This window comes from Centropristis striata, chromosome 6 (genome assembly GCF_030273125.1).
Source record: "Centropristis striata isolate RG_2023a ecotype Rhode Island chromosome 6, C.striata_1.0, whole genome shotgun sequence".
NCBI lineage: Eukaryota > Metazoa > Chordata > Actinopteri > Perciformes > Serranidae > Centropristis > Centropristis striata.
The window spans coordinates 11,323,928-11,349,919 of record NC_081522.1 but is presented as its reverse complement, the minus strand read 5'-3'; the positions used below and the strand labels follow the sequence as shown (position 1 = coordinate 11,349,919).

Here is a 25,992-nt window from a genome sequence, read left to right as displayed (position 1 = left end):
TTGTTAAGTTTAATTCACTAGAAGGGATCTCCACCATGACCATGTCCTATATCGTAATGTTGATGAAAGTGAAAAATGACATTTGTGTATCCACAACGTGGTTTGGATCCGCTCTAAAACTGAATGTGTTCTAGCTCATGTTACCTCATTCCACCAAGTTTGAAAATTGTGCCAGTAATTCTGTAAACCTGCAGAGAAAAACACTAAACCAAAAACATAACCTCCTTGGCCGAAGCCAATGTTTTGAAAGTTTATTTTTTCTATTTCTATTTTCAGTGCCAGATGCTAGTTTGCTTCAAATGTCGATCCAGCACAAGGCTGCCTCTCTCCACCCCAGAGACAACTCATATTCTTCTAAAACAGGTCAGCTGACTTTGGAATATTAACGTTAAGTCCTGCCACTGTGGCAATCAAATATTTTGTGAGGGCAGTTATGCATTTTTATCTGTTTTGCTCTCTTGCCATTGTTCTGATTCTTTTAATTGTCTTTTAATTCAAATCCTTTAGAGACATCCTTGATTTGACATTCTACATTTCTTGCCACTGATTTATCACTCATAGAGTACAGTTGAGCCTATCTGTTTGTGACTTTAGGTCTGAAAGGCTCAAAGTGTCACAAGCAGCTGCATTGGGAAACAGGATCCATCTGCGAAAGAACAGGCACACCCCTCTGGACCACTAAGACACCGCCTCCTTCCACAAACTCCAAGAGAGTGGACCACCAGGGTATGACGCAAGACATCAACAGTCTTATCCCTAAAAGCCCTGAGGTGAGAATACTGTTATTGCTTTAAATAGATGTTGAATTAAACCAAGAAAGCATAGGTGATTGGAGACATTATTGATTTATTTGAACTGAATTATTAAAGGCTAAATTGGTTGCAACTCACTTGTTTCCCTCTGCTTTGTAGAATCTACCTGTGCAAGTTCCAGTAAACATCAGCAAATACCCCTTTACTATCATAAAGGGACAGATCAACCCAATGGCAACAGATTTCTGTCACTTCAAGCAGAGCTTTATCTTGTGCTGGAGCAATGTAGTTGATTCTCTTGAGGCCCTGGAAAAGCTGCTCAGGGACTTTGCTGTGCCTATAGCCAAAGTGAGCGGGGAGCGGCTAGTGGAGTTTGCCCATAGTTGGGATAATGGATGGAGAAATGCTCCTCCAGTGATTGGCCTTCTGTCAGTGCTTGAAAACAGGGAGGAGGTATCGGGTCTGTTTTTACGCCCAGGTCAGCGCTACAAGGGAGAGGGAGGCATTGAGGCGGCTGCCATCCACATCCAGTCCTGCTGGAGGCGCTACTTAGCCCGGACAGCCTACCTGCGCCACTGCCGCCGCAAGTGGGCGGCAGGCATCATCGCTATATCATGGTTGATGCACATTCAGATGCGTCGTGTCAGGAAGGCCCTGCAGGCCCGGCGCTTCAGACAACTGGAGAATTTCCGCAGCAGAGCCCAGGTGATGTTGCTTACATCCAATGTGTGCTATCGCTCTCTCTCTCTCTCTCTCTCTCTCTCTCTCTCTCTCTCTCTCTCTCTCTCTGTCTCTCTCTGTCTCTCTCTCTCTCTCTCTCTCTCTTTCTCTCTGTCTCTCTCTCTCTCTCTCTCTGTCTCTCTCTCTCTCTCTCTCTCTCTCTACTTATTGCTCTGTCACCTTTTCTTGCCTGTTTCTCTTTTTTTCCAGTTTCTCAAAATTATAGTTAGACTTTTATTTATTTATTTTATTTTATTATAAATACAATAAGAAAAATAAATTTGAATGTTATTATTTACTATCAAAGTTTAGATATATGTGAATATTTGAATTTTTTTTTAAACAAAAAAAAAAAAGAAAATTATGTTTTCTTCTTTTCATCTTGCATCTTATTCAGTTAAAAATGTCAGTGTTTTACATAGGGCCAATCAAAACCTCTGTTTAAGTCTCTATGCAATATCGATAAAAAATATAGGGACATTAACAATATGTTATTTTAACTACGATGTACTGCTGTAGTAGTAGTACTTGTGGTTTGAGAGTCACAGAAACAAAGAACAGCAGAGGGGAGCAGTGAGACAGATGAACAGAGTAGAAGAAGCAAGATAAACATAAAACATCACAGGAGATAGATAAATGGAGGGGAACAACAGAAATAAAGAATGAGACAGTTTAACAGCGGAGACCAGCAGAAAGAAAGCATGAGACAGGTGAATAAAGTAAACTGCATTCACATTGATAGGAAGACAAATGAAGAAACAGTGATTATGAGGGCCAGAGATCAAGGCCAGAAAAGGTACCCAATCCATTCTGATGGTCAATTACAGTACATGTACCAGTAGCTGAATATATAATGACATACTATAAGTATTATAGAAAGTTTAAATATTTAATTAATTTGTTGCTGTGATATTAAAATGAAAACACATTGTAAAGGGAAAATTGGTGTTTTGAATTTAATTCAGTGGCATAATATGAGGTTCGTAGTTGAGTGACACATTGAGTGCTATTGAATGGAGTATTTCCAAAACATAAACCATACCAAAACTGATTTAATTTAATGCAATCAAATATTTTGAAATTTTACATTTTCTAGGGGGTACATTCCTTGTTAAGCTGTGAATACCAATTTACGACATGAAATTAATACAGATATGTTTAACTTATTTCTGATATAGTCGAACCCTGCAATCCTAAACTCAAGACATACAAATCTGCTTCCATTTAGCTCTTAAAGAGACCATAATCTTGGATAAATAATGTTCTGTACATTTTCCCCCATTCAGCGTAGTTGTCATGTCTGTGCTGTCATCTGGGTTGAACATCTTTTAGAGCGCTGACACAATATTAATTGGTGCCTACAAGTTCATTTAGTTTTAACATAGCTGTGTGTGTATACATGCACTAAATGTATGTTCTCACTCTTTAAAACATTCATACCCTGTTAATTAAGCCTGCTAATCTTCCCCTGGCAGTAGCATCATGTACCTTGCTGATTGAATTAATTGTGAGAAGATGTTTCTAAAGTAAACGCTTAATTTAATTAAGGTGGTGTTTTATGCTTGGTTTGCTTCTGTTAGCCCAGAGAGAGATTGGCTTGATGTGTTTTAGCTATGCAATGATGATTTGTGTGTGTGTGTGTGTGTGTGTGTGTGTGTGTGTGTGTGTGTGTCCAAGCAGTCCCCTCTCTGATCACTCTTCTTCTCCATCCCCAGCATCTGGCAGCCAACTGGAAACACATCCAGTCCTCCAAGAGGACCATTATCCACATCCCTTCATTAGGTAGCTTTCTCTGCCTGCTGAACACACACACACACACACACACACACACACACACACACACACACACTCACACACACACACACACACACTCACACACACACACACACACACACACACACACACACACACATCTGATCTAGCAGCAGTCATCCTGTCTCACCACTCTGCTGCCCCAGTCTGTGGCCCTGGTGGAGGCACTCTGTCTCGTTCAAATGACTCTCTGCAGGAAAGCACTCAAAGGATGATGGCAGTCCCCATGCCAGGGAACTGAACAATTTAGTCTCAATCGCCATTTAATTTGCAGATTAAGCAAATGAAAAGCCATTATGTTGAATATTTGCAAGAACCACAAAGGTCTTATTTTATTGCTTTACAAAACACACACACACACACACACACACACACACACACAAACAAAAGAGGAAGAAGCTGCTGTGTTTTTGCACGAGACATAGAGTGCACGCTATGATCCGTTCTTGTTCTAATTTCACCATGGCACTCACATTTAGACTGTAATCAGGCATGTGCATTGTAAATCATTGAGCGATTGTCTAAAATTATTAAGCCTAATTACTAGCAGATGGAATGCTTTATTTGCACTTGGGGTGGCTACAGAGAGTGCTGTGTGAGCAAGGATAATTAGAAAGTTGAACCCCATTGTTGTTAATTAGCATGAATCCAATCATTTAATTACCTTGATTCAGTTGAGGATTCTCTCTCAGGCAGAAATCCAGATAGACAGAGTAAAATCCTGGAGGTGCCACTGGATGTAGCTCAGTGGTGGCTGGACATGATGCAACAGGACGCCCAGCACATGACAGACGCTGCACCTGCTAGTTATTAAGCGAAATTAATCATCATATTGCACTACTGTGCAATTGGACTTAACTACCCCACCCCCAAGTCTTGTAGCGCACACATCTGAGGGGAGTTGTACAGTGCTACAGATTTTTAATAAAAGCACTTAGAGATTATATGAATCTCTCTTTGAAAGTCTTGTGCATACTTTGTGACCTTGTTTTGACAGGATACTCTCAGAGCCAGCGAATGAACTCGAAGGGGTTTGACATCCTACAGAACATCCAAATAAGCAGGCTGTGTGATATTAGAGGTAGGAGCTTTTTAATAGCCTCACTGCCTGAGACACACATTAACTCGCTCTGTATGCTTTACTGTAAGCATGTAATTATCTCTTTGTCTATGTATATTTTAAGATGGAAATGTGGAAGTTATCTACGTCTGTCCGCGGCATCTGGGGGACGACATTTTACACTATTACACCAGCCTCCTGAAATGTGATGGAGCCACTGACATGGATGAAACGGGGACCACACAAGCCTCATCCTCTGTCAGACGCTTTATCATCCTCACACCTGAGGCTGTAGATTATTTCCCGGTAAGGTCAATCACGTTCACATTTATTGTGCAAATGTAAACTGGCTGAAAAAAAACTGACAATGCATCCCATTTTTCAGCAAGATCTTGAGAGTTTACTGTCGAGATCGATGGTATTGTACTGTAGATGCCACAAGCATCTGTAGTTTCTGAATTCTCCTCTAGAGGGTACTAGAGGAGATTGTTTTTATATAGTTGACTTGTGAGAATTAAACTCTGTGTGTTTGATATTTTTAATTTCCTTTTAGTACTTTTGAAATTAAACATCTGTATTGTTTTGAAATAAACACACTAGAGCTATATTATGTTAAACTTAATTAAAATAAATGTAATGGTCTCTAGCTGGTGTTCAACAAATAATTAAATTCCATATTAGTTAGTTTTATTAATTGTTTATACCAACTGCTGCATTTTCAAAAATGTCTAAATTGTTTTGATTACCTCAACACAATAAAATGAAGATGTTGTTATATTGTCGTTTTACATCCAGCAAGTCTATCCATCTTTTTATATCCTTTTCAGTAGATTGAATGTGCAACATGACATGGTCTTCTTCATTTCTTTCTATTGATTTTCCCGCTGTTTTGTTGTTAAACTGTGCCAGACGTGTTGCTGAGATGAATCACTGCTACCCATGGCTGGCAGCGCATTCTGCCAGTGACAGAAGGGATAATTCCATGTGGATCAAATAAATACAGATGTGAAGTAATTAGTTATATTCCCAAGGAGCTCATTGCTAGCACACATTAAAGATGTGAAAGATAGGGGAGGCCTCCCACAGGCAGCTTTTATCAATTCAACCTGCTGGAATACAGGAGAGGTTAAAACCCTGCTGGCTATTACAATAATAGATCTGTTGTGTGTACACAGTGATAAATCAGGTCAAGAAACGACCCTTGGAAGACATTTAGAACTCTCAGCTGCAGCAGGAATCTTTTTTTCTTCTCTTCTCTTCCAGACCCATAATATGTGCCTGTCCACGCTGCTAAAGTACAGTCCGCGCACCTTGAAGCGCATCAGGAACCTGATCCAGGGGAAGAAGGCCTATATTGTGGGTGGAGTAGCCCATGTGGATGACTTGGCAGTGGCTGATGAGCTGGGAGTGCCAATCCTGGCTCCAGAACCAGCTATTGCACAGCTCTACAGCACCAAGTCTGGAGGGAAGAGGATCTTCACTGGGGCAGAGGTTGATGTAACCCCTGGTCAAGGAGACATCTATTCGTTAAACCAGGTCAGAGATCAAAAACACTAGACTCAATTACAGAAAGAGGTATTTTAACAATGCCTAATAACCCAACAACATTTTCACTTTTATTTAGCTAATTATATAATTTAGTTTGTGACTCTCTCTTGGTTTAGCTTCATGAAACACTGGCCAGGCTTATGACTCAAAACATTGACGTCCAGCGCTGGCTTTTCAAGATGGACTCTGAGCATGGTGGCCGTGGCACAGCATACTGTGATACGTGCCATCTTAGCTGCCATAACTGGGCCCTGAAGGAATGCCATCGTTATGGTCCTGAGCTGTGGAACACAGAGTGGATTCAGGTAAAGATGTGACATTCCCCTTATTTTCGTATACCATAGGACCACTCCTTAAAATAAATTTTAATACATTTAATTTTATGCAATGTTTTCTTGAATTTTCTTGAATTTTTGTTTGTGTTTTTTATTTTTTTTATTCATTTCCCTTATTACTTCTCCCCAAATTGATGTTTTTTACTATTATGTGTTATTTTTATTGCTCCCTCAAAAGCACTGGTTTCAGAAAAGTGCAATACAAATAAAGTTTATTGCTATTATTATTACTCTCATACCAATGAGGGATCAGCCATTTAAAGTCAACATGGTAACAACTAGATACTTAACAGATAATATTACAGTAACAGCTAGATTTTAAAATGAAGATTGTTAGATTCACTGCTGTCGTTGAGTGAACAAAAGCTCAGGTCACAGTGGGGTCAGAGTAGCCATGATTTAGCCCAGAGTTGGGTGTCTTATTGTAACAGTCACAGTGCTGGTCCCTGTGGTACAGTTTTACGAAGCATCGTTCCCAGAGCCACAGAACATTAAATCAATAGATAAAATATCTGTTTATACACAGAGCCATTATCTATTCTCTGAGGCACACGCATCAACTAGTGTCAGTGTGTTGGGGAGAACAGGAGAAACAGTAGAACACTACAGATATTCTGGACAACAGAGCATTTCTGTCTCTGTCGCTGTGTATATTTTTTATTAAAAAACATTGTGCAAATAAATGTCACTTAGATTAACATCTGATTGAAGGTATATCAAAATAGAAATGACACTAAACACTTAAATCTTGAATTACAGTTGATGTTGATGCTTTGATCTGCTGCTCTAGTAGTATTACAGAACTTAGTTATCTGTCTGTCTATCATACTCACTGGATTGAGCTGATCCAATTGTAAAGAAAACATTTTAGTACAAAAACTGTGTGTAGTGTAAATGTGTGACATTGTAATTCTTCTTAAAAAAATCAACATTTGTTTCCTCATCAGAAAAAGAAATTCAGATTTAATTTCCGACCTATTCAAAACAAATAAAATGCACGTAATCATTGATAAACCATTCATTTAGTACAGATTCAATCTGTACATAGCTTCTGAGCCTCTGGCTCTTATTTCTCATATGCTTACAAAGTAGCCTTTGATTTTCTGTCATGTGTTAATTACCGTATTTTGCCATTTAACTGGGAGCTTTGTGTAAACTAATTACAGGCTAATGATTGTGGGCTTGAAGCACAACGATTTTACTTTTTATTCCATTTGAAAGAACAGCAGTCATCTCAACCTTCTTATGGCTCACTCTGTTTTGTTCCTATTACTGTAGCTTGTTCTTTGATTCATAGTGTATGTGCAGTGCAGGGCTGTAATTGTTGTGGCATTGGTGCTGTTAATTATGGCAGAGAGTGGCTGAGCCAGAGCCAAGGTCCATAATGGTGGCTGAGGCAGCACAGGAAAGTAAATGGGGTTTGTTTCACCAGCTGGGGTCCCATGGAGAGGGAAGAGTGCCGAGGCCCCCAGTGTAGGCCGACAGCCTCGGGGCTTCTGGGCCATATGGACACAACACTTTAACTGGCCTTTATTCTACACCTTGCTCTTTTAATCAAAGCAAAGCCCACATCCTGTGCTCCTCATTGCATGATTTTTTCTTATGACATTGTTTTCCCCTAGAATGTATTAGCCCCTTAAATGTACTACATTGTCCTTCTGCTGTTGTACTTGTGTACGTTGAAGAAAGCAATTTAGCTCTATATGCTGAAGGATCACAGAACGATGTTGTTGATTAGATAGAAACATATGAATATTTTATATCAGTGTATCTCTTCGCTATACTCTCCTCACAGCAGAAACTGTGGATGGATGTATAAACATGGCAGTATATTTTGAGATATAACGCTCATTAGCGTAGCACTTTGCTGAAAAGAAGTAGACCTAATTGCAACAGCAATGACAGCTCGTGAATAGGATAGATACTGAATATTTGCAAGCATTCAAGCAATAGATGTTTAAAGCTATGCTTATGAAAATAGTGGCAATTTAATATATTATTAATGAAACACAAATTATCAAATGAAGCATTTTAAATATTAATTCATAATTACCAAGAATAACATTGTTTACCAAAAAATAACAACCAAGTGATGATTGAAGTGTAAATTATACAAATATGTTTTACAATTTAGTGTAACCCTTTATAATCACTGAAAGTAGAGAGTGGATTAGAAAGTACTTGGCCTTTGTCTACACAGAGTGTGTGCATATCTTTGTAATTATTGCTTGTTCTGAAGGGCTCAGCATGAAGAAGCCTGACTCACAAGAATACCATGTGGTCTTTCAGAATAATACCAACAATCAGATCCCTTCTGGCTATGTAAAAGAAAGCCTAAAAGGGTGCAACATGAAGGAGGTTTAGGAGACGGTGTGTTTTTCTGAATATTGTGAGGCACACAGCCTCCAGCACAATGTTTCACCCTGCAGAAAGCCCTCAGGCCTCTTTTAGCATTTACACAGAGAGAGGTTAAAGACATGTAGATCTGCACCCATGCAATGCCTGAAGGGGGCCACACACACACTTAAGCGCTCACACAGCTTGCATATGGATCATTAGGCACAAGAGGGTAAAAATTACACCTAATAGCGTCAACAGATGGAGTATTTCTTTTTGTCACGCTGTGTACAAACAGATTTTGAGCAACACCTTATTTAGGTTAAGTTTGTCAACGAAATGGGTCATTTGATAATCACTACCAATGAAGAGGTACAGCGACATTTTGTGTACAGATGTTTTCTGTCTAAATATTGTGCAGTCTGTGATTGCATGAAGGAGTTTAAATATATAATGTTTTGCCTGAACACAATTAACCTCAATTAACCCTAAGACAATTTTAAAACATTTTCTATGGTTCATATATGCTTTGTTTTTTGTTTTTTTTATTTCATAAAAGGTCAAAAGTGCTTTTTGTGCAATTTTTAAGCTGAGGAAATGTTACTACCTTTGTACTAAAATGTTAAATTTAACCAGGGATAAGGAGAATAAGAGAACAAGAGAGGAACCTAATGTTTTTCTCATGAAATTAGTCATGGGTTGTAGTAGGTTGAGGTTACAGCTTTAGTGGGACAGTGTTATAGAAAATTAATATTCATACAAAAAATCATGACTAGTCAAGTTATATCCCTCTTTTCCTGAGACTTGCTGTAGCTTCTCAGTTGTTTCACTATGTAATGGAGAGATGAAATGGCAATCAAAGAGGCAGGGCAACATCGATTTTATTTCTGACCAGATTGCTTGGCTTAAAGTGGACACCAAGCAAAGCCTGAATCCTATCAAAGGGTACTGTACGCAGTTTAAGTCCAAATAATTTATTGCAAAATACCTCTCTCTCTTTTCTTCCCGTCCTGCTGTTTCTGTGAACTGCATAGGCAAAGTCCTGGGGTGAGCTTGCTCTTCCGTTGAAAATGACAACCGTTCCCTTACACTTTTTGCCGCACCATTGTGTGCTTTATGGTTTGTATAGGGGGAATCACTGTGTAGCTTTTGACCTCGCCTCTTACAGTACTTGAATATGATGATGGCTGTTACATGACTGGAATATCAACAACATAATCTCCAGTCCTGTCTCCAGTGAAGCCAGACAGCATAAACTCAAAACAAAGTAACGCTCGAGATAGAACAATGAAAGAACAAAGACATTATTTCCATTCAGAATTTAGTCAGACTGGTTTCACATATTTTATTGTGTATGACCAAATTAAATTCCTGCCTAATGGTCATACACTGACATTACATACAGAAACCGGTATTTAAAGGAAGTCTCAGCACTTGTACTCCTCATACCGCCAATATAAGTAGTAGTCAAACTGTGTAAGAGACACCTAAAACAAAAGTTAGAAATTAACAGCATAATTAAGTGGTGAAACCATTATGGCATTTCCTAGTTACAGAAAAAGAGTGATATTGATCCCAGTCAAGCCCTGATTGATCCCCAGATAGATGGGGTTAGCTTAGGCATTCATCAGCTGCCCAGCAGAGAGAGTTGTTATTGAGGGCAGGTGCTGTCTCTGTGGCTCCAAGTTAAAGCCATTAGGCTCCTGAGGCCCTCTGATAATAGGCTGTCACTCAGCGATAGACCCTCCTGCAGTATCCATCAGCCACTCGCACAGAAATTGAAGCAGCCACCAAAGGTCTTGAGGATAACAAGCAGTCACTGGAGTCATCCGGATAACACAAGGGCATTTCCAATAATGTAGTCGACACCTAGAAAGCGTTGATAATGGGACAAAATAAAGTAGACAGGGCTTGTTATCGACTTGTGTTTGAATTAACAAACATGCATAATGTCCTCAGATCTGTCATCAACTCATTTTCAGTACATCCCTAATGTATGTACCATAACTTTCTTTCTGCAGGAGCCTGTACTACTTAGATATTTAGATGAAATCCCAGAGTGGCTCACCCGTTACGCCCAGCCTGTTAAAACCTCCTGCTATCCCAACTGGGCCTGCTTCCTGAAGACCTTCCTCAGGCAAGGTCAGATACCTATTGTCAGGCACTGAATGCTATTCACCTGCAAATACAACCATTTGGAATATGCTAACAGTCATTTCCTATGTCCTTCATAGTTCCCAGATGTTGCCTATATGTGACCTGACAAGTTTAATACATTTCATGTTACTCTTGTTGGTTGTTAAGCAGCTGCAAGGAGAGTTTCAGATGCTGTATTATTGGTAACTTTTTTGTTATCTGTACTGAAGCCATGGGCAGATTATGACACAATAAGGCCCTAAGCACAGACACCACCACCTCTGGTGTGGTTTTGCCTCTTTTTTTGTCATTGTTTTAGATCTTACTGTCGTCATTATGCATTGTTTTTGTAGTTTTGTGTGTCTTTGTATTGATTTGGGTCTTTTTTGGTCATATTGTTTCTTTGTAGTCATTATGTGTCTCTTTGAAGTAATTTGTGTTGTCTTTGGGGTTGTTTTGCATTTGCTTGTAGTCATTTTGTGTCTCTTTATAGTTTAAAAAAAAAAAAGTTTAGTTTTCTGTTCTGTTGTAGTCGTTATGTCTCTCGTTGTAGGCATTTTGTGTTGGTTTTTTTTGTTTTTTTGTACTGTTGTAGTTGTTTTGTGTCTTTTTGGTTGTTTTGTGTCTCTTTGTCACTTTTTGTGTAGTTGTTTTGAGTGACATTTTGCAGGTGAAAGCCAGGGAGGCCCATGACTCTTAAGGCCCCTGGGCCTGTGCACAATAGACCTGTTCAGTAATCCATTCATGACTGTAACCATTCCTGTGCTCTTGCTGTGTGTCCAGGTGGTGTGGTGGAGGCCTACCCTCCTTCAGACAGTGTCACCTGTCTGACAGTAGATCTGCTGCTGGAACCGGGGGGTGAGGTGACTATGCTGTCCTGTGGAGACCAGCTTCATGGCTCCTGTCAGCTGGCAACTATAGGCTCCACTGTACCTCAGACCTCTGTACACCCAGAGACCTTGCAATCCATCTGCATGCGTGTGGGCCATGCCTGTCTACAGCGCCTTATCGTAGGTTATGTCTCCGTGGACCTGGCTACCTTTCTGAACCCCAACACCATGGAGCAAAAGGTGAGACACAGGCAGGGTGGGAGCTGGCCTTAGCTCATGCTATCATGATTTATATGGTCTGGGCTGTTGCAGCATGTGGTGTCAAAGCTCTCTATTTCACTATATTGGTGAAACAGATCAATTTTTAGGCTGGATCAGGGATCCATTTGAGCAGATAGGTGTCTCCCGTACTACTCCCTTGGGATTTGGAAAACAACCAAGGCAAACAGTGGGCACAGGGACCAAATGTGTCACAAGGCCGTCTAATAAACTGTCAGGTCTTATTGTGTCGATACACTCGCTCCACCATTTAAGGCTTGCCCTTTAACCTCACAGTGCAGAGAAATTCGGAGGCACCTATCTTTCAGACAATAGGTCATTCTAAAGTGATTTGGTGGCTTCACAGGGATGCCCTGTCAGTGTTTAACCCCTAGCTGCTTACCTGCAGCGGTCTGCTCAAATTTCTCCCGTTATTATAGTGCGGCACCATTGAAGCTTTATCTCATTTGTCAGGATTACGTTTTGTTGAAACCTTCTTGATTTATGATATTGGAAATGGGCTGGTTTATGATGGTTTAACCTCTGCTCCTAACATGTGGCTACATTGACTGCTTATTGATCCAGAGCTGTAAAATGAAATGCTTTGTTTATAATATGGTCTATAAAATACTAAACCTGTAAAACACTGGAGAAAGCACTAGAGCTGCTCTGCAGTTTTACAAAAATCCATCAGACAGCAATACATCTTCCACTTATTCAGGACATTTTAATAAATCGTTTGTATTTGTTTTTTTCTTCTCTTGACTATTGAAGCTTTATTTGTGTGGGGTTTTTTTTATCCACAATGTATTCTTAGTATAAAGAGTGGAGAAGACACTAGCTAAGGGCATGCTTACCACTAGAGGGTAGTCTCTTATGGATTAGATGTTATCACTCAGTGTGAGCAAAGCAGTATTCAGACCACACAATTTGTATCTTAAAACTGAACATATTCTTATTTTTGTACATTAATATTATTGATTCCTTTAATACTAAAATATTTTCTCAGTAGTCTTCACATGGATTGTAGATTGTATCACATTGTATTCATTTCAAAGTAAGAAAGAAATATCTCACTGTATTTTATACATTTCAGGATTTAATTTAGTCACTAAATTGTAATTTAAGGGAGACAGAAAATGTGCTATTTCTTAAATGTATCATGGGGGCTGAAGCTGTCCTTTTCTTTAACTGTTCAGAATAATATAATGACAGCCTTAAAATTAATTTTCAGTTTCAATGTTGACCCGAAATTGAATGGGATTCACTGACAGCATAATTAAGGACAGACTATAAACAGCATGTGCTTCAATAGAGGCAGGGACATTAAAGACAGATTCTTAACCATCTCCCCACACAGAGCTCAGACAGAGGAGAGCCACATGGGCAAACCTGTCTGGATTTAAACATCAATTTAGATTCAAACCTGTTGCTAAAAGCTGCCTACTTTATTTGATGGGAAGAAGTGGGTCACATATGTTTGCCCTTGCAGTCTTTCCTCACATTGTGGAACGGTGGGGCCGCAGCTGCAGCATCAGGGTTTTTAATGAAAATGCAAGGCAATAGAAAACAGGTACAATCCAGGCTTACATTTCCCACGGCTTTGTTAAGAGCGACAATGAGACATTGGAGTATGATTTTTTTTAGTGTGTCGAGTGAATGGTACGGTAGAGTGTGTCCATCACTCAGACCCAGGTATCAACCTGATGCATAGAGAGCAGCAGCGGTAGCTCCTGCACCTCTGACAGTAAAGGTGGCTTAGTGCAGTACATACGGCTAAACTTCTGCCTAACAGCCATGTAAAGAGAGCTTGCAATTGTTTTGTTTTGATATGCAAGTTACTGTTCATAATAATAATAATAATGTGAGGTTATGTCTTGCATAGCCTGTATGCAATTTTAAAGCTTGGTCAAATGTTGAAATTACAATATTGACTCATGCAATTACAAATCATAAGCAATGTTTATGTTACACATTAAAAAAACTATTTTAGATGACTAAATACAAAAATGCAGTTTGTGTTTGTGAAATTATTGTGACATAAATAGAAACATTTTTATCATTATAATATTTTAATGCATTTTGGGGTATTTCGTTTCAAAGTATTTTTTGTATTACACCCCCTATATATTATTATTTACTCAATTATGATCATGGATTAATCATTTGGATTATTTGTCAAACTGAAATGACAGATTTCCCTGGTTCCAGTTTCTCAAAAGTAAAGATTTGCTGATTTTTTTTGTCTAATAGTATTGTAATCTTTAGGGTTTGGGACTGTTGTTTGGACAATACAAGACCTTTTAAGACGTTTCCTTTGCTAAGCGTTTTTTCACTATTTTTGAACTTTTCATTACAAAAAGTTATTAGTTGAGAAAGACTATGGCCAATGTTTCACGTTACATTTGAATTTAATAGACATAAAATGTAGCCTATAAGAGAATTACTTTATATGGTCAGATATCCATGTGTTAGTGGAGATAAAGTGCTCAGGTTACAGAGACTGCAGGGTTCAGACAGGCAGCGATTTGCATTCAGTGGCAGGAGCGTTTACTTTGACAAATAGGAACAGCAAAAGGAGGCAGCCGACTGCCACTTAGTTATTAACAACTCCTTCACTGGTGATTTATTTGCCACTTTTGAAGAGAGGGCATAGCTATTAGGTTATTATTGGGAAAATTAGCCCTGTTTAAGCAGAAGGCTACGACCATACCTGACCCCTTAATATGCTTATAATGATGCCATTTACCATACATATCTGAACTTAGCTTCTCATCAGACCTCTGCAAAAGAAACTAGCCCAAGGCAGACTGAATCCAAATACACGAGGAAAGATCTACTTTGTGCATGTGCCATTCCACAACTGAATTACCTAAATCTGTCGAGCACACACCATTAACTGTGTTTTTCTTTCCCCTGCCTCTCAACATGGATAACATTGTAGAGATTAAAAGGTACTGACCCCTCTCTTTATAAGGATTTGTAGGTGAAATACTTTGATGTTCCATTTTTTTTATTAAATTGGAATTTAAGTTTATAGTGTCTGTTTTTCTCTGCTGTGACACAAAGTTCATAGTGTGTTGTTTGCAGGTGTGGGCTATTGATCTGGACCTCACATACAGTGACCAGCTGGCCATGACCCAGATGCTTCTGATGTTGACTGGAGGAACGCTGAATTGCCGCACAGGCTGTTTAGAAGTGCCAATGCCAATCAGAGAGAAATGCTGTGAACACCAGATTGCTGCCAAAGTACCAATTTTATATTTGCTTATAAGGACAGTTTTGATAATTTTCTGAACATGAGGTCGATTTTGAATGCTGTATTTGATGCCGTACACAACAAGAAATAAAGCAGCAGTTCCAAAGCGAGCTGAGACTTTAGAGGATATTATTATACTACTACAGTAATCGCAAAGATAGATCAAGGCTTGCTCTTCATTTTTGTTAAATACAACTAAATACTGTAATTACGCACTGAGCTCAATTGGTGTTTAGGTGCTGAATTCATTATCATTTTGATAGATGAGCCTAAATAATCAACACATTAATAATTCATACCATTTTCATTATGCATGTGTATGCATGCTTGAACACCTCATCAACCTGGTGCCAGGCCTTAAACAATAGACTTCTTTTATTAGCAGTATGCCTGAGTTTACGCTTGTTAATCTGCGACTTGTATTATTTTATCAAACATTCATTTAGTCGGTGGCCCGGTGGTTCAGTGCAGCAGTTGAGCCACTGCAGTGGTTAATGGCTTTAGCGGTGGCCATCATTAGGGGCCTGCATATTACAAACACAATTAAATCCCCGTTGGACACTTTTATTGTTGTGCGAGGGTCATGTGTTTGACAACCACAAACACACACCCATCAGAGCGAGTTATGGGCTATCTCTTGAGCTCATAGGGGCTTAGGCCTGCTCCTTTTGTCTCCCAAAGGTGCTTGAGAACCAGGAACATTTTTATCCTCTTGAGCCCTGCCACTTTTAAGTAATCAACCTCTCTAGCGTTACTTATGACATTCACATGCTCAGAACTGCTCTATTATGTTGATATGTATAGTGCGTTGAGTAGTCCTTTTGTTCATTTGCTAGTGTTTTTGTGTCTAATTGAATGGAAACATTTGCAGTCCCAAAACTGTGTTTTTTTGATTGGCATCGTACAATTAAGCTCATCTTGTATTTGGCATGTCTTCTAAACATTAATTGTTCCTCCCCGCAGTTAATTAAGAAAGGCCCAACAGTTTACCACATGTGCCCCGCACTCATCATGTTTACTAATCACACACACTCCCCAAACTCAGCAGTGACCCTAAGGACATGTGTATGGGGTTCAGCCATCTCTACTACACCCATTTTATGCACACCACATATACTCCATATATAATAGAGCATATCATATCACATTATTTAGATTCATAGAAAAACTAAATAATAATTGAATTGAATTCCATGTTTTTTTCTTGTTTGTTTTTTACAGCCTCCTGTGGTTAATCGTTATGCAGTCATCGGGAGCCACTTGTTTCACTCTAACCTTTCCATGTTATACCACAATGTGTTCATTATGGTGTGCAAGGCTCATGGTATAGGATTTAACATGAAGGTAAAAACTTAAAATTCACCTGTTTGCCATAATAGTATCCTTACACCTAGTTTATTTTTTAGTACAGTATATGACCGATTTGAAGGGCAACTCAAAAGATTTGACCAATTATAGATTTTAAGGGAGTACTATTGCATACTTTATTATGACATTATTATTATATGGGTAAAGAGGAAAGTGCACAAATTCTGATAAGTTGCTCCAAGTACCACCACTTGAATCAGTGTCTTTATCCACTCCTCATCTCTTCTTTAGGCTAGCCAATTTCTGATTTTGGTTTAGCCTCTGGAGGCAAGGGTCATTCATTTTGATGTTCTTCATTTCCATGCAACCTTCATTTTAAGCAACTAGTTTTAGGTTCAAACAACATTTCGGCAATTGTCTTTAAACAGATATCTGCATGTGAATGCAGATAAAGTAAGAAAAGCTAAGTGTCATCAGATGATAGCCAAGATTGCATTCTCCGACCAAACTGTCTGAGGTCGAGTTGCATTGTGGGTAATGTAGGTGCCAGTGTTTGACAATGAAGAAGAATTTATGCAATAAAAATTACTCTGGCTCTGCTCCATTTATATTGATCTCAAATTATACATCAAGAGGAAAAGAGAGGAGTGCAATGCTGAATTGTTTGAGTATTCTTTTAATCTACACTATGTGGTGTGGGAGCTCTTCTTTTGACTGCTTGTGGCTCTTAATTTTCAGAGGAAGCAAGGCACTATATTTGCTGTCTACGACAGCAGTGAGCGATGCAATATTGGAATGATGTGAGTATTTCCTACTGCATTAAATTCATATACATAAAGTTAAAACAAAATTTAGGGTTTATCACACCATTTTTAGGTTTACTTTATCTCTCTCTGTTCAAAAAGACAGCAGCACAAAAAACAGTAGAGGATTAGGTGGATGGAAGAGTTCTCCAGACTGAAAGAAAAGACAATTCTTTTAGAGGATTAAGATGCCACCCCTGGCTTTGTAAATGTTCTGACAACTCCAGAAGTTGTTAAGCAGAGGGTTATTTAACATATTTATCACTCAAATCCTTTAGCTTACACAGTGCTGTAACAGTTAAATCAAGCTGTGCTCATCCCCCTAAAGACTGAAGATGTTGTCTGCTGAAAGTTTCATTTAACCACCACCATCAGATGAACAAGGTGATTGTGTCTTGGCTGGCGACATGGGGAACATTAGTAAACTCGTTTGTTTGGGGTGTCGTTAATAGGGCAGTCTCAGAAGATCTCCAGGGAGCACTGGTGACCTTTGCTCGGAACCTGTCAGTCATTCATCAGGAAATATCGCCCTCTAAAATGCAAGGAGAAACCAATTTTAAGGTACCACGCTAATGACTTAACGATCCCTCCTCATCTATGTCATGAAACTTGCATCTTGATTCAAGCTCTAGTCACCTGGAATAATTTTGCTGAAGACAATGTTCCATTTTAAATGTATCTCTGTATAATACCATTAATATACTATAAAAAGAAAGATTGGGGAGTAGGAATGAGTAGTAATTTAACTTCTTTTATATTTTGCTTTTGGAGGAGCTGATCAAGGACATAGAAGACATCCTACAGATGACTGTTCAGAACAAGATGTGAGCAGTGGAGGATAAACCTGCTGCTTAGACAGCTGCTTCAACAATAAACTTGTCTTACTCTTGCTGAGTTAAGTCAACATGTTTTTGCCAGCTTTTGCAGTCAAATTACACTGTGAATATGTGAACCCTGTAGATGAATCAATGTTGATCACACACAGATTGCTAAATAAATTCCCCATTCATAATTATTCATTGTTGTGATTTGTGATTGTTTTCTGATTCCATGCTTTCAAATAAAATAAAATAGACTATTTTACAATACATATTGTACACAATTGTATCAAGGATGTATGCATTTTTTTAATTTTAGCTCAGTTTGCTTGGAAGGCTAAAAGAAGAAGCTTGGTCTGGATTTCAGTGCTTCCACGGCACCTCTACTTCAAGAGAAAATGACCCAACTTTAAGTGGCTTTTGTCTAGGTGCTAATTAATGTTGTTGTTTTCATATCCATATATATTGTTAGATCGTGTATTATTTGCAGAATGTGTTTGTGGTGTTCATTAGCCAGGTGGTAAAAGTTACTTAGGGTTACGCCAAGTTCATCATACTAATTCTAAAAAGAAGACCTTAAAGCATATTTTGTGCAACATGTCATTCATTACTTCCACGGTTATTGAACTGATTTATTTAGTTCTTACATAATTAACAAGAGGCTAATTTGGGTTTTGTTTTGTAGGATGGCAGAGTGAGAGTATCGAGCGAGCTGAAGGATCGTCACCTCACACACAGATGACTAATATCCGGTGATCAAGTGAGCACAGATGAGTAAAATACAGGTTGTAGTCGCCAATTGTTCAGAAGAGGAACTTTGCGCAGCGCTGCATTTCCAGCCGGATGACTTTTGCAGGAGCACCAGGTCAGCGCAAACACTCCGGCACGTAAACGGGCACACAGACAGACAGAGCCGGCTGCTGTTTTCTTCGCAGGATAAAATAAATTATATGTATGTGTTTAGCATGTGTATCCGGACCTGTAGCACCGTGCAGCGGGATATCTTCAACTGAATAACTATAGTGTCGCTCGTAAACAGAAGCTGTCCTGTTTACTAGCCTTAGCTCACGTTAGTTGCTCATGTCCTGTGTGCAGCGTCCCAATGCTTTGAAGGACGTAACGTATAGCTGCAGCATGTTTGGCTCTTTTGCATTAAAGTATCTATGACCAGTCAAAGTGCTGTCTGGGGGTAATTTAACAGCAAAGGTGAATTATTCCGCTTTTCGCATAAGTCATGAAGCAGTTTCTTCGGAAAATACACAGCATCTTTGTGAAGCTCGCCCTGTTTCCGAGCACATTTAGCAGGAAAGGCCCGCGGCCAGCTGCCTCAGAGGTGCTGACCTGCCACCTGCTGCAGCGTAAACTCCCGCCGTGGACTTCATACTGTGTCCGCTACAGCTCCGTGCAAAATGACCAGTTCGGGCTGTCCAACTTTAACTGGATAGTCCAGGGATCCAACTACCAAATACTGAGAACAGGTTGCTTCCCTTTTATAAAATATCACTGTACCAAAGCGCCTGTACAGAATCTGGACTTTGAGAACAAGTTTTTCACCATGCTGAAAGTTCTTAATCTGGGTCAGTAATTGCATTTAATACCCTACTTTTTTAACCATAACATGCATATTTTATTTTACTTTTAAACACTGCAGATGTTGCATAAACAGTGTCCTTTATTTTCAGGTATACCTTGTTTGGCATATGGCATTGGTTGTTGGATGGTGGTGGGAGCTGCAGAAACAGTGCAGACAAGTGTTGGACCTGTCACCGTCTATTTCGCCTACAAAGAAGAAGAAGGTGCACAGTACTAAACCATGAACTAAACACTATTTTAAGTGTGTTTTCAAGACTTGACTGTTCAGCTGCTGTAGTTACAACAGTTCCCCAGGTGATGCTCAGGTGGCGCGACAAACAAAGGTGTCATCTTGTGTCACAAGTATTACTATTGTCTGTCATGGGTTCATTTGTGTTTAATTATTTAAGATTTAAAAGTTGCAGAGGAGGAGTCAGTTATGCATGTCATTACACTGACATACAATACTGACATTGTTTGTTCGGAAAGCTGACTTTCCATTAAAGTTTAATGTAAAGTTTAGGATTTCTCCAAGAATAGACTGACTGCAAATACACCTTTTCCTGGATGTTTCACAGTGATGTTCATGAATGTTGTATCAGCCCACAGTGCATATGTCTCCACAGTCAAGACATTGTGAAACTATATTTTTGCAACAAATATTAAAGAGTATGAAATGACTGAGATTATTTGGCTGAAATTGTTTTCACTCCACATAAGCTGAAAGGGAAACCTATTTTCACAAAATTCTGCATCCAAGTGAAGAATGGGGACAAAAACAAACTATTTTAGTGTAGGTATATTTATGATGTGCAATTACACTAAAGGACTACATTGCAGGCTGTTTCTTTGACTCAATACTGGAACATTTTCAAAAATTGTCCCCATTGGTCACTTTGACATAAAAACGTGGGAAAATATGGTCTAGGTTGAAAAACACTAAAATTTCCTTTTAAAACAATAATGGGTCATAAGGGACAGACAGTTTCTCAAGATAAAGTCTTACAACAAATGTGATGACACTTAAGACATTTCCTTCAAATTTTAGTCTTAAGAATTATTCATAAATGATACCAAGCGGCATTATTTGTTTGACACTTCCATGTCTTTTGCTTCATTTCGTGTGACAAATGCACAAATTTAAATAACCTCGACTCATTTATTTAAAGGTAAATTAGTGATCACTCTGCATGCAACAGATAGTCAATAGTGTTAGAGAAAAACCAGTGACAAGACAGGTCTGATAAAATAGGTTTTAATTACCAAAGTGTGGCCTTTGTATCCAGGCATTTACATCCTTTCCTTCGGGCCTTCACTGGCCTTTGATTTCTGGTAATGTGCTTTGCTGACAGGGCACACTTCCCTCTGCTGTGGAGTCCTGCTCCCGCTGAGAGGCAGGTTGACAAACTGCCATATTGATTTCTTCACTCCTCAGCATCTCCTACTAATAGCATTTATCAGTGACCTCAATTTTCTGGCCTTGGCCTCTTCATTTTTAGCAACAATGAAACCAAACGAATAATTTCTTGTTGTACATGTAAATCAATGCACCTTTTGACCTTCTTTGCACTTGAAAGCTACGATATCGGCCAACATGCTATAAAACTTGTCCTATGCAGGAACATTGCACAGGATAATTTTATTTAATATAAAAGCATATTTAAAAGTTAAACACATGGCAACCAACAGATAGCAGCACCACCATCAGCCATGTAAGAGAAACAACCTGCATTTCTTTGCTGAAGCAAGCACACTAATTACTGAATGAGATATGAAACTGATATTTAAAGTCCCTGGATGTACAGTCATTTGCCTTTTTTTCAATTCTAAGCAATGTACACTTTGTTGTGTGTGTCTGAACCTCATGCAGAATTCATGCACAAAATCCTCTTAAACAGCATGATGACACCACACTATCTCTTAATCATACTAATTGCCTTGAACAAGGAACATTTAGACACACTTATGGAAATTTGATCCATAGTATCAGGCTGCACTTAAATCCCCCTCCTTTCATTTCCAGCCTTTCATCAGGACTGAAAGTGTGCATGGGGAATGCTCAGGCAACCATGTCTTAATTACTCATTGACCCTTTGACCCACAAGCTGCATTGATACCGCCGTACAGCCAGACACAATTGCATGGGGTTGCAACTGACTGCAGCTTTGTGTGCGGCTATTACAGGATGATGTGAGTTGGTGAAATCTAAACTGTGGAGCATTCGAGTACATTGTATTCATTTTCAGGGCTTCACCTTTGAGTCACTCTAAACTGCAAGGGAGGGCGGCCCTTCAGCTCCGGCAGAGGCTTAGCATTACACAGCGAACCTCAGTCACCACCAGTGCAGGTCTAGAGTATCTGGACTCCAAATGAGCTGCTGTAAATTAACAAAATCTCGCATTTGGCGCGAGATTGATGCCTTTTAATAGCCGTTGTAGTCTAGTCCTGTATTGAAGTGTCTAAATTACCCAACACACATCTAATGTGGTAATGAAGAAAGAATTAATGCCTGTTTGGCAAGTTTAATTGCATGCTGAAGCTGGTAATAAGTTTTGTCAAGGTGAAATCTTTAAATACTTGTACTGTTTAGAATTTAGGTAAGTAAAGCAAAACAAGTGCTGAAATGGAGTGTAGTGTTGCTGTAAATTGTTAATGTTCAACAGTGAAATTGCTAATCAACTTGCAGAGAGTTGTAATTATCTTCTAATTAGCTAATAAGTTCTCAGTTTCTTCAGTGCAAAAAAAAAAAAATAGTAGAAACTATGTTCATCTTCTTGAAATACTTGATGCAGCCAATTCTTAAATCAATTATTTAGCAGGAAAGTCACAGCAGTTTCCTCTCTGTCATATAGATATATGGCTTGGCAGAAACAATTATTGTGTGAACAACCCCTGCAGCTAATACCGGCGAGGTTATCATTATTAAGCCTCTGGATCGGCCACCAGCATCGTCTCCGTGCTTGCTCCACAAGCAGCAGGGGTACCAGAGCCATCACTCAGATCACTTTAAGGATCACACTCGGAATTACATCTTAATGCAGAGATGTCAGACAACATTGTCACAATATTCACCATGAACTGGCACGTTTTGAATTATAATGTGACAACAGACAATAAAGCTTATTATTCCTTTTCAACTAGAAACCTCTCTGGTTGCAGACATGTGCAGTTTGTAAGAGTGATACTTGAACAGAGTGAGAACCAACACAATGTTTGTTATTGTTAAAATATTCATTCAGTAATATTTGCTGACCTCTTGTCATTGACACTTGAATCACTACTTCTTTCTTTTGGAGGGGTGATAGTCGACTAAAGCCGTTAAAAATCTATTATGGTGTATTTCTTCACCCAAGGGATGACATGGGGCATCATAATTCTTTTCTTTACATCCTCCCTCTCTTCTTTATCTTCCTAACATGTTGTATATGTGTGTGTTGGGGGAAGGGGAAGTACTGAAGCACTGGGCCTGCTGTGCCAATCGGCATTGCCAAAGCTGCTGTCAGTGGGTGGCTGAAAAGTCTGTCAGTCATCTCCCAGCTGACATTAGGGCTAGTTGTAGTAAATAAAAATTCTGGACATTTCTATCAAGTAGGGATGCCACAATGTTTTTCACCACACATTTATTTATTTACGATAATGATGTTATTGCAATATCTTTACAAAATTTTGGTGGAAAATGCTATCATCTTCAACCTTGTGTATTGGGAGTTTTGCCTGTTTTAGGCTGGGGGCAAATGATTTGTGTCAAAATACAAGTCTGTTATCATAGCTGTGCAAACATTTTAATGCAATTGAATCATGGTTATCGACATTATAAAGCAACACCCCTAATATTAAGGTTCCTTTAATGATTCCTTACACTACTCCACATTTAAAGTATGATCATTTTGTATTTTAAGAGTGGACCCAAATTTCTATAGTTTAATACATCATTGTCATTGCTTTTTACTGTGTTTAGTTGATGCCCTTAAGCCTGTGCACTTAACTTGATATCCAAATCCTTTTTTTCTTCCAGTTCAAGTTGATTATTGTTTTGTTTTTCTTTCTTCTTGATGATGTGGCATCATGTTCCCTTCATTCATACTCAATGCTTACTCTGTTGACATTAAGAGAGTAATGGATTTTAATAGTTTTTCCACGACTTATCGGGAGAGTTAAATGAACTATCCATTTTTATTATATATTATGCAGTATTTAAAGTTTCAGCTCATTAAAAAACAGACGCCCTCCACACCCCCCAGGCTGTCTTTTACCCCCCACCAGCATGCAGTCAGGCTCCTCTAGCCACAGGCTCTGCTTGATCTGTTTTTCCTAAGTCAAAATTGAAATATTCAGATATATTTATTTATTTGCTTATGCCTTTTTACATCACCAAAGAACAGCCTAATGTCTTTGTAGCTTAAACAAGCGGCATCACTGGATCAGAAAAAGGGCATAATGCGTGGTTTTGTTTGATTGATATAATTTGATACATTGCATATATGTTTTATCGTTGAGTTCGAGATAAAATATGTTATATAAAAATGCTGCATGTACCTTAATTTTGCACCAGAGCAGGCCCCTGGTGTTATTTGATTGCCCTGCTTCTTACTTGCACAATAAGCAGCAACCTACACAGCAACTCCATGCCAGACTGGGGATTTACATTAAATACACTGATACTGATGCTGCATACAAACATAGAAATGGAATAAATCAATTTTGTTCTCAGAAATGCTTCACATACTTTTTGATGCAGCGTGATCTCCAATCTTTCTGCAAATGAGCTGCAGTCCCTTGTAATGGTTTCTGCTCCTCATGGGAGGCCGGTGTCTCAGAAAAGCTGCTGATTGAGGGAGAAATGTAATACAGGTGTAAAGCAGACTTGATGGGGGTCTTACACGAGGGTTATGCATTTTAACAGTGATATACATACTGTTACATATTTATCAAAGAATATGGAATTTGCTGGGTCGACTCTTTCTGGCCTGCAGAGATTTGTAAGTTTCTGCTGGAGTGTTGTTAATTCTGGCAGAGAGGGTGGCTATTATGTTGAATTAATAGGAATTAAGGGTTTAAATTGGTTAAGTAAGCACTTCATTAATCGTGAGTGGATTGCTGCGTGTGAGAGGTTTATAGGTGGTGTAGACCGCTAGTGCTTAGATGAAAGAAAGGGAGGGAGTTCTGTATTAAAAAGCTGGTTGGTGCTCAGCCGGCGTAGACAAGAAATCCCAAATAAACGATAAAACATAAAGCTGACATGATTAGTTGATTAACTGATTAGTAAATTGACAGGGAAACCATTTGCAACTATTTTGATTAAACATTTTAGTCATTTGTCATGCAAAAATATGAAACAAATGCTACAATTTCTTGTTCCAGCTTCTCAGATGGGAGCATTTGGTGCTTTTTTGTCATATATCACAGTAAATTGAATACATTTGGGTTTTGGACTTTTTTTGCATTTCAAAACAATTAACTGATTAATCAAAAAGATAATTGTTAGTTGCAGTGTTGATATTGTGTTCTCACACGTGTTCTCATGTTATGGCAAACGTTCAATATTGTGTTTAATTTCTAACTTGGGTATGTATGTTGAATATTTTTGGGGAAACACTGCAGGTGAGTAGAGGAAATATGGGGTATCTCTTATATCTTTCCATAAATTGCCATAAAATAATCTATTATGTCCATGTTTTAAGGAATAAAATGTTCTATGAATCAGTGTATGAATCATTTATGGATAAATGCCTTGTCTTAAAACCTTCTAAATATATAAAATATATTCCTACATAAAAGTAGGAATGACACTGGACCGTTTGAAGTGTGTAAATGCTGCAGAAGTTGAGATTTCTGGCTCTGTATGAGGGGGGAAAATATAGAAAAATGACCTTAAAAGATTAATATTGTGAAATTCCATACATAATGCAAAACACTACAGATGAATAGGGTAAAATACATGAACTACAGTAACTGATTTTGCCAGGAAACTTGTTCTTGAGTTTCTGAAATGTTTTGTACAAATATACAAATTATGCATTATATAATGTTAACTTTTGGTGAGTTGAGGCAAAATCTACAGATGCAAATCGACAGGTGAGGAAAACAAACACTGACGTGTATATTCTGGATGTTTTCTTTCCAATAGTCAGGAAGAAGACATGTTATGAACAACATGGTCTCACAGAAAGTTAAGTTAATAATGCAAGTTAATGACAGTCATATCCCGTGGCTATTCCAACATACAAAGTGATTATGTACATTCACTGAGTGAATATTTAGAAAATATAACATATATTTCTCGCTAGAAATGTGATCAAAATCCATTTTTATGCAGAAACTAAGTCAAAATATTGATTTTTCACAAAAAATTAGAGAACTGTCCGCCATGTTTTTTGTTCTGACCGCCGGGACCTTGAAAGTCACGTGACTTGGAACAAACCAATAGCCACGGGATATGACTGT

The 25,992-nt window shown here is 38.7% G+C and overlaps 2 protein-coding genes across 2 annotated transcripts; both read left to right on the top strand.

Moving 5' to 3' along the window:
- Positions 1-279: 279 nt before the first annotated feature.
- iqch (IQ motif containing H) lies at positions 280-18,173 on the top strand. Its single transcript, XM_059335877.1, has 15 exons — positions 280-363; positions 595-770; positions 912-1,457; positions 3,188-3,254; positions 4,282-4,365; positions 4,469-4,650; positions 5,608-5,880; positions 6,009-6,197; positions 10,586-10,706; positions 11,484-11,770; positions 14,879-15,037; positions 16,269-16,391; positions 17,094-17,155; positions 17,611-17,719; positions 17,930-18,173. Exons 1-15 carry the CDS (start codon positions 300-302, stop codon positions 17,984-17,986), a joined length of 2,499 nt encoding a protein of 832 aa, XP_059191860.1. The 5' UTR covers positions 280-299; the 3' UTR covers positions 17,987-18,173.
- A 592-nt stretch (positions 18,174-18,765) lies between these two features.
- c6h15orf61 (chromosome 6 C15orf61 homolog) lies at positions 18,766-20,234 on the top strand. Its single transcript, XM_059335878.1, has 2 exons — positions 18,766-19,553; positions 19,659-20,234. Exons 1-2 carry the CDS (start codon positions 19,211-19,213, stop codon positions 19,784-19,786), a joined length of 471 nt encoding a protein of 156 aa, XP_059191861.1. The 5' UTR covers positions 18,766-19,210; the 3' UTR covers positions 19,787-20,234.
- Positions 20,235-25,992: the final 5,758 nt, after the last annotated feature.